This window comes from Capra hircus, chromosome 11 (assembly GCF_001704415.2).
Source record: "Capra hircus breed San Clemente chromosome 11, ASM170441v1, whole genome shotgun sequence".
NCBI lineage: Eukaryota > Metazoa > Chordata > Mammalia > Artiodactyla > Bovidae > Capra > Capra hircus.
Window position 1 is genome coordinate 2,678,326 of NC_030818.1, and position 9,597 is coordinate 2,687,922.

Sequence of the window (9,597 nt, forward strand, 5' to 3'; positions counted from 1 at the left end):
GCGTTAGCCTCTCCCAGCAGGCACTGGGGCCGCCTGTGCCCCCTCCTCCCAGCGCCCCGCCCGTCCACGTGTGTGGGCCAGCCTGACAAGTGTTGGTTCTGCTTGACCTGGGGTTCTGTGTTACTGTGTCCCTTCGCCCAGGTCCTGGAAGGGTTTCCTCGAAGGTCCTTCAGTCTTTGAGAAGACTCGTGCACACGCACATACCCCTGCAGGTGACAGGCTAGGAGTGAAAGGCTGTTCCTGGCCAGGCCAAGTGAGCCCTGCTGCTCAGGGCCACACAGACTCCAGCAGGATGACTTGTCCCCTGTCAGTGTTCTTGCCTGGAAAGTCCCAAGGACTGAGGAGCCTGGTGGGCTACAGTCCATAGGGTTGCAAAGAGTCGGACACGACTGAAGCAACAGGGCACACACACGTGCAACTTTCTCTAAAATACGCTTCCCACCTTTCCTCACAAGCTTTGCTTTTTTATTCTGTGGCTGAAATGGTGTCCACCGGCCAGCGGGAGGCAGCCTCTGGGAGTCAGAAGTGCGGCCACTCAGACTGCCCTAGTTGAGTGGCGTCTCCGCCAAGACCTGCTGAATGGTTCTGGGAGCTGACTGACCTTCTCTGAGTCTTGATTTCCTCCTGTGAAACGGGAACAAGACATGTGCCCACTTGTTAAGAATTGTTGGCCACAGTAGGCAAGAGAATTGATATAAAATGTTTAGCTAGAGCTCAATTACTACTTGTCCTTTCTCTATTATAGTAGTCAAACCAGGAAGTATTTGGGAAAAGACCAAAGGCCCTGTGCTGTTTCTGGCCTTCCACAGGTCACACTCCTGAGTGCTGAACCGGGGTCGACGGGAACCGTGTTGGCCCAGCATCATTCAGTTCATGGGATCCCCGTATCCCATGTACACTGGGGCAGCAGAGGTCCTGCTGGCAGACCCGTGGCCTGGGCTGCTGAGCCCGGGGGTGAGGAGCACGGCGAGTGTCTCTGGGCTCCGGTTCCGGTGCAAAGCTTCAAGCAGCTCCCGGGACCCTGGCCGTCCTAGAAACCTGTCACTTCAGGCCCTTGTTTCCCGTTGATGTTCATACAGTTGGGCTACTTTCCTTCCCAAATATACGAAAGCACACCTAAAAAAAACAAACGGATTCTCTTAAAAAAGTAAAAAGGTGATTTAGCAGTCACTGGTCCCATTCAGATGCAGCCAGCTTTTGGCTGTGGTGAGTGGCCTTTGAGCAGGAGGCTGCCTGGTGAGAAGAGTGGACCGTGTCACTGGCCAGCCCCTCAGCCTCCCTCTCCTCGCCTGCACTTGCTCCTGTCTAATAGATGGCGGGGTTGACACACACATGGCTTGAATCCTGATGTCCTTACCTGATATGGGAACCGAGGCTTTTCCGTAAGCTTTCTAGTTAGAGCTGTGCAGGGTCTCACCAAGCAGAGGTGCCTTCATTTGTTACTTCCCCCTTACGCGTGTTCATGGGGGTCTGTATTCTAAATAATGGCATGATATAGACCTCTTTATGGAAAAACTTCTTCTGTGTTTAAGATTATGTCCTTAGAATATTTTTTCCAGAAATGGAATTACCAAGTCAAAATTACCTGTGGTTTTCTTTTTTGTTCCTTTTTTGGGTTTGTTTTAATAGTAACATAGCTTATTTAGAAAGTTAGAAAAGTAGGAAAAATCCTAAGAAAATTAAATACCATAATTTCATTATTCAGAAACAAAACTTTGTGTTTTTTAAATTCCTAGGACCTCTGTTTTAACACACCATGTGACTAATGTATGTTGGTTTAAGTTCACTCCCTGTTTCTGGAGTGTTAATAAGCATTAATTAGAAGCATTCTGTCATCCAAATAATTAATGTTAAACAATAAGAAACATTGAACTTCAGGGTGTTACTTAAGTTTGAACGAGTGATAGATGCACACGGTCCTCTAGTGGTTGTATACCACGGGTCCCCAACCTCCGGGATCTAATGCCTGATAATCTGAGGTGGATCCGATGTAATAGTAATAGAAATGAAGTGCACAGTAAATGTAATGTGCTCGAATGGCCCCAAAACTATCCTCCCTCACCTCGGTCCATGGAAGAATTGTTTTGCATGGAACTGGACCCTGGTGCCAAGAAGGCTGGGGACTGCTGCTGTATGCTACCCGTCATAGAATATCCAGACTGTGTGTTCCTGGTTTTATGAATGAAATTCAGATGTGGAGTGTTACTAAATACAGTCTCATTTGGTTCAGTCAGTCACCCAGACTCAGTGGTTGCTTTTTTCACTGGGCTGTTTGTTAGAATAGTTAACTGAGTCATTAGTAAGTTAGCAGTTAACTAAGCAGATCAGCTTAGTCCACTGCCTGTTTGTTTAAAACAAGCCAGCATGCCTTCACAATTAACTTCTTGGTGCATTTCATTGTTCTCTGACTGTTCCCCCAAAATATGAGCTAATGAGGTACAATAATGTGTGTGCCCTTCCTTTTGCAAAATAAGGAGCTGGTTCCTTCCTCATTGGAAGTTGAGTCATTCCCCTTTCCTGGTTACTATCAGCTGAGTGAAGCCTGTTCTGCTCTTAGTGATGGGAAGAGGCACTGCATAGCTACTCCAGGGCTCTGCCTCCTCGGACAGAGACTGGGACCAGTCTGCAGACACCCCAGCATGGGAAGCTGGAGCTCTGGGGCCTCCAGGTTCCTGTGAGAAGGGTGTGCTGCCTCCATCCCCCTGCTAGACTGGCTGGGCTCAGCAGACACAGGCAGGACTGTTTCACACACAAGTCTCACAGAACACACTTTTGAGCTCTTACAAGCATTCTAAGATACGAACAGGGTGTCACGTTGGGGGTGTCTGTGTGTATGGTGAGAGCGTGCAAACCGTAGGTTCTTCCTCTCCATATAGTTTAAAAGTGTGCAGTTTACATCCCTTGACAGAAGCGGTCATTGTGATGCTATCTACCACACTCGGGCCACCTTTGTGTTGCCCCTGCCTCGTTAGTTGTCCGGGGAAATGAGGGCTTTTGTAGACATAGACTTTCTGTGTCTCAGCTTTTTGCTTTCTGTTTTGTTCTCTGTTCGGGTAGACTGTTGAACACTTACTGCACAACACTTCTAAACAAACTAACTCGTTTGCTCTGATGAAGTCAGACCTTGCAGTAAGGGCTTTGTTTGCACCCGAGAACTCCTTCCCGTTTCCCGTGAGGGCACCACTGCCCAGGTGCCTGAGGGACGCGGTTGGACCAGGAGGCTGTGCGGGGCGCCAGGCTGGCCGCTGACCTCACGGTCTCTGTCCCCGCCACAGACCGCTCTCCATCGCACCCCACGGCCCTCAGCCGCTCGGCCTCCCTCAGCTACCCAGACCGCTCCGAGACGGCGAACGCCGTGCCCTTGGCAGGCAGCAGCAACCAGTTTGGCAGCTCGATCCTGGGCCAGTACATCTCTGACTTCAGCGTGCGGGCACTCATGGACCTCCAGTACATTAAGGTGAGCCCTCTGCCTGGGGCAGCCCCACCCTCTGCCTCCGGGGCGTCTGGACCTCTCTGCCTCCAGGCCATCGGCAGCTTCTTTGATCCATGGCACCCAGCATGGATAGGCTTCCCAGGTGTAGCTAGTGGTAAAGAACCCGCCTGCCAGTGCAGAAACACAAGAGACATGGGTTCGATCCCTGGGTCGGGAAGATTCCCTGGAGGAGGGCATGGCAACCCACTCCAGTATTCTTGCCTGGAGAATCCCATGGACAGAGGAGCCTGGCCGGCTACAGTCTGTGGGGTTGCAAAGAGCCACACACGACTGAAGGGACTTAGCACACGGCACACGCACCCAGCACGCGGGCCCGGGCCTGGCATGTGTGTCCTTCCCACTCTAGCTTCTCAGTCTTCGGGCGCTGGGGGGGCGGCTTCTGATACCCTCTGCCCTGGGTCATGCCCGCTTTCCTGGATTCAGCTTCTATCCCGGCCCCCCAACCCTGCTCTCAGTGACCACCCCACGCCTGCCCACCCCCCTGCAGATCACCCGGCAACAGTACCAGAACGGGCTGCTGGCCTCACGCATGGAGAACTGCCCCCAGTTCCCCCTGGACGGGTGTGCTATCTGCACCGAGAACTCAGCTGACAAGGCCGAGCCGCCGCCGGTGGACGAGACCACGAACCTGCTGAATGAGCGCAACTCCTTGCTGCACAGGACGTCTCACGAGAGCGCCATCTGACAGGAGGGCCCGGGGTCCCCCGCCAGCCCCGCGGGGGCCTCCCCAGTGGGCCCACAAGAAGACAGGGAGCCTGTTAGGCCGGAAGGGGTACAGTTACCTTGTCTGACTGAGCAGCCGGAGGGTCCCCTGCCTGAGGGGGATCTGGTCTCTGACAGGGACCTCTGAACAGCTCGCAGGTGGCAGCTGCACAGCCCTGGACTGTGGGGCAGTATACCGGCGACCAGGAGCGCTTCTAAACTCAGCTCATTGCACCTCTTTTTAAATATCACAGGGGGAAGGGAAGACAGGGTTAAGGAACTTTATTTAAAAGCAATTTTTTTCCCACAAAAACTTTAAAAGGGGTAGGGTTTCTCACCCCAGGAAGCAATAGCCATAATGTGCTCCCAGTTGTGACCTCCTGGCTGCATCCCTGACTCAGGGAGCCACCTCTCCCTGCTCCTCTTCCACGCCCTCCAGAGATGGCACTGCTGCAGCTTCCTGGAGGAAGATTTCTTCTTGGGAGTGAAGACAGTTCTTCCCAGGAAGCAAAGAACCAAATAGCGCTGAAAAAAACTGCCTGGACGCACGCTGAGGCTCACCTGTCATCACCGAGGCCAAGGGATTTTTCTGGGAACCGTGGTCAGGGAGGTGATACTCCCAACTGTGGAGAGGAGCACGCCTCCTCCTGTCAATCGCTGGACCCAGGAACCTCCTAGAACTCTGCTGATGGGGTCTCCTGGTGAGTTGGGCTGGGCCAAGGCCTCTCAGCCCTGTCCCCACGATCTGCCTCACATCCCTTTGGACAGCTCTCCACTTGTCGTGGGGTGACTCCAAGTGTTAGGCAGGGTCTACACACTTTTAAGACTGTTAATCAGACTGCTCCCAGGCCCTGCCCTCAGTTTCACCAAAGGTTTTCCCCAGGTGGGGAGAGTGTCTGTGTGAGAGGAGTTTACCTGTGATGCTCCTTTCGGGGCCGGGAGGGAACTTGCTCATGAGCATCTACGTTGTTAGCAATCAGTTTATCCCCCTCCCACCCCATGGCCAAAGCCCAGTCTCGTTACTGACCCACAAAGCCCTTCTTTCCAGACTCCCTGCTTCTAATTCCAAACCCCAGTGTCTCTTAGGGATTGAGGTCAGGAAGATGTGTAGGAAGCCAACCCAAGTGGGTTCTCACGGCCTTTCCTGTGTGGCCGAGGCTCACCTGACCTTGTTCACGCACTTACAGAACTCAGGAAAGGAGGTTTCCACTTAGAAGGCACTCAGCCAGCAGCCCTGTCCTACACATGTGAGATCCTAGTGTGAGCTGTCATCCCAGTCTTTGCTGAAGCCCGTGGTACTGGACCCTGAATGCCCCAGCCCCATCTGCAGTCCTGCACCATCTTCCTGAGCAGCAGGCTTCCTGCTGTCGGGGAGGCTGTGGGACCAAGGTCCACTCTGACCCTTTGGTTGGGAACACTTGCTGGGGTACCTGGAACAGACGAGGGAGCCTCAGCAAGCCTTCCCGCATATTATTTATTCACTTCTTTCCTCAACCCGTGAGACCTGGAACCCCAAGTGCTCTGTTGGCAATGACCAGAAAATGCCTTGCACCAAGTATGCTGGGCCCTGGTCAGTTTAACAGGCCTTCCCAGTGACAGAAGTGATTCCTACAAGTCTGGAGAGAAGGTGGTGACACCTATGGGTTCTCAGCCATAAGGAAGACACCAGACCTTCGTGCCCTGTCCAGGGAAACCCCTTAGTTTTCTCCAGGAGCAGCTTGCTCTCCACGTCCACGTAGGGTCTTGCAGTGCGGTTTTCCTGGGGCCTGAGTGCTGCCTGAGCCCACGCACTGCCCGAACCTAGTGTTTGTGTGTGAAGTCCATGGAGCAGGTACACACACTTCCACGGCTACCTCTGTGCACACACAGATGCTCTCAAGAGATGGTCCCTCCTCCCCACCTCTCCCTGTCCCCATTTATAATCACTTTCGGCAGAGGGTCATGGTTATTTCCAAATATTACTGGTCCGATGACTTCCTCTTCCCAGTGCAATTTCTCATTTCCTATTCTAGCCTCTGGTTCCTGGGCTGAGCCGTACCCTGGACCTGGCCCAGCCCTGCGCGTCTTCCCGTGGAAGGGGGACCTCCGCAAACAGCAGGCCTCCATGTGGGTAGGCGAGTCACAGCCACCGTAGCAAATAACTCGTATTTATTTTGCATAAGATTTTAATTTGTATATTTTTGTGATTTATTTTGGCATTGTTATGAGTTTTGACTCTCGGGGAGTTTTGTTGTTATGACTCTTGTGTCTTTTGTCACAAAACAATGATAATATTTGCTAAACAATATATGGAATTTATTTTTGATTGGTAATAAAAAAATGAAATATGGATAAATCTTGGAGAGCCTGCAGTTGGCCTGTCTGAGCTCAGGACTTGTCACAGAGCTCGAAGTGGCTGTGCTTGGCTATGACAGGGCAAGAGGCAAGCATCCTGGGACTGTTCAGCACTAAAAATAATGAAATGGAGACATGTAACTTACAAAAACATAATCAAGGCTGTTGTCACAGGAGCTAGAGAGTGCCAGCTGCTGCTAGACCGGTACGGCAAGTGTGCTCAACTGCCACTGTTACGAATTCAGTAAAATGGAAACCAGAGGACCAAGGGCAGCTGGAATGGGCAAATTGCCCCTCCTCTCTCCTCTAGGGGCTAAAGGAGAAAGGTGCTTGATCTAAAACTAGGATCACATTGTCTAAGAACAGCAGTTGCCTCTCGGTCCAGACTTGGAGGCTGGTCGTGGTCTCCAAGTTGGAGTGCCCACCCCCGGAGAGCCCACCTAGAAGGGACCTCACTGCATCCACTCCGGAGGCTTCAGTCGGGCAGACTCCCACAGCGCCCCCACGTGCCTAGCCGGAGGGTACAATGGAGTGCACCCAGGCCACAGGCTCAAGGAACCCTGGCTTAAGGGGGAATTGGGGGGGATGTTAGGCGTTGGGTAGGCAGAAAGGAAAGAGGACATTTCAGACAAAAGGAGTAACAAATGCAGAGTCCTGTGTATAGGTGGGCAAGAGTAAATTTCATTCATCCAGCCGTCCCACACACGTTTCAGCCTCTGCTACATGCCACATGCCACCAACCCCTCAGGCTATCTTCTCCACCTGGAACGTTCTCCCAGGTCTTTGTGAGGCTCACCCCTTGCTTCATCTAAGCCTCTGTTCAAACGCTACCTCCTTGAAGAGGCCTTCCCCCATCAGACCACCCAAAAGAGCTTGGCCCCCATCCCTCTGTCCATCTCCTCATCTTGCCTGGTTTTTTTTCTCTGTAGAACTTAACTGTCACGTATTAAAATAAGGATTTGTGTATTTTTTGTTGTCCTCACACTAGAGCTTAAGCTCCAGCAGGTCAGGGTATTTGTTATTTCAACTGCAGTCCCAGTGCACTGCAAGCACCGGATGCAGGAAATACTTGTTGAATGAATGAATGAATGGGCCTTACCAGAAGGTAAGTACCGGATTTTATTGGAGGGGAGCATGCTGCTCCTATAACCTTGATTGAACCTAGTAACGATGGTCAAGGAAAACTGGCTGGAGGAAGTGACGTATAGACGAGAGGAGGAAGAGTCAGTCAGGGGTCACACACGTTAGTTATAGGTTTAAAACTCAAGAGTAAATATTTCGATAAAACATGGAAATGTCTTGAGCTGAATGGCCAGAAAGGAAAATCGCCCATGGGGGACCTGAAAGTCTGGTGACAAGTGTCTCCACCGATGCTGTGATAATGGACTAAAAAATGGTGCAGAGCCAAGGAAGACAGAAGCTGGTAAAGTGGTGTGGGACCTATGTTGTTCACAGAAAGTCATTCATGGGCAACTTTGTTTGCCCTGCACTGGATCCTTTGGGTCTCATGGTTTAAATCATCATTTGTGTTTTCCAAGTGTGATCTGATTGTTCTATCCAAAGGTTTCCCTGCCAAAATAAGTTACAAGGTTGTTTTCCAAGGGAGTCTGAGACCAGAGGAAAAGTAACTTGTCAGAGGTCAGAGCCCTGTGTAGATGTACTGGGCGTTTTTCCCACCTTGCCTCTGGAACTGTTCTTTGCTGGTTAACTTTTCAGGCATGTGGCTCATTTCAAGCTGTTGTCCATTCTATCTGTGTCAGCATTTTTATCTGGACTTGGAGACAGAAGTGTGAACCAAAGGGACTGAGTCTATTATTATTTTTTCAAAAGAGGCATGCCAGTCTGGTGGAAAGGGTCAAAGGTCATAATTGCTTCTGCTGGCAGCTTATTCTGGAATTTTTCACACAATACTTTTGTTGGTCACTCACCACAGGTTTACTCATTTTTGCACATTACCTTCCACACAAGTATATTTCACTTAATTGTGACCACAGTGCCTAAGCTTTTTAATAGTATTTTCATGACAACATATGTTTCTATACAGCCCTTGCAAAGACCATTTTAAATGACACGTATATGGATGCTCTTATCAGTCTACTTATGTTAGGAAAGTTGAAAATACATAAAAATGCAGAAAATACAAAAAAACCATTTTGTCGGGACACTTATAGAGAAGTCTTGTTAGCTTGTCTGTTTCCTTCCAACCAGGTAAAGTTCACATATAACAGGTTGAGGAACATTCCATACTGTCAAGGACCATACAGTCTTCTAAAACAACAATCTGGGGAGGATCCTCTTGAATAGTTCCTGTTGGTCGTTAGGAATTACTTTCCCAAGGATGCTCTCCTAGAAGTGAAGTGACCAGATACAGTAATTTCTGACAGAGATGCCAACTCCTAGTGTTGCTGGGATGGCGACAGGATATTAGGCTGGTAGCTTTGGAACCCATCATCCGTGCCCGAGTAGTGTTCACTTTTCTCTAGTAAAGTGTATCAATAACGAAGTAGCTGCGAGGATCCAATGAGGCGGTGATTTCGTGTGTTTACGTCCTTCGTTCTCTCTGGCAGGGGTGCAAGTTCATCTAAGGAGGGACTGAGTGTGTATCACGTCCCAGACCCATAGCAGAGTCGCGCGCGATCAAGGAATACTTTCAATAAGCTTTAGCTTCCGACGCCCAGTCGTCGGTTCTTTTAGCCCTCTTCGAGGTTTGGGTCGTCGGTTTCTGAGGAAACGGACCATCTCCCTTCGTTAAATTCTCTATCTGCAATTTCAGGAGCGCCACTGCTCTCGGCGGCCCAAGTGCCGAGCCAGGGACTTCCCAGAGTACGGGCCTGGCCTCCCGGCGCTGGGGACGGCCGAAGGGAACTAGACCCCCGCGGAGAGCGGGCCAGCTGGCCGCCCAGCGTCCTCCGGGTGCCGCGGCCCAGGCCCACAGGGCCCAGAGCCCCACGCCCCCGGCCCGCCCCGGGATCTCGCCGCGCTTGTTTACTCCCCGGCGCAGCCTAGTCCGACCCTGGGGCCCGCCCCCGCCCGCCGCCTATTGGCTGAAGAGGCTCCAGGGCTGGCGA

At 51.3% G+C, this 9,597-nt stretch overlaps 1 protein-coding gene across 1 annotated transcript in view; it reads left to right on the forward strand.

The window, feature by feature from the left end:
- Positions 1 to 6,530, forward strand: part of CNNM4 (cyclin and CBS domain divalent metal cation transport mediator 4) — a 38,501-nt gene extending 31,971 nt beyond the window's left edge. The window contains exons 6-7 of the mRNA XM_013967423.2: positions 3,276 to 3,457; positions 3,981 to 6,530. Of these exons, the coding sequence (XP_013822877.1) occupies positions 3,276 to 3,457; positions 3,981 to 4,178 (380 nt within the window). The 3' untranslated portion in view covers positions 4,179 to 6,530. The remainder of the gene's footprint in view (positions 1 to 3,275; positions 3,458 to 3,980) is intronic.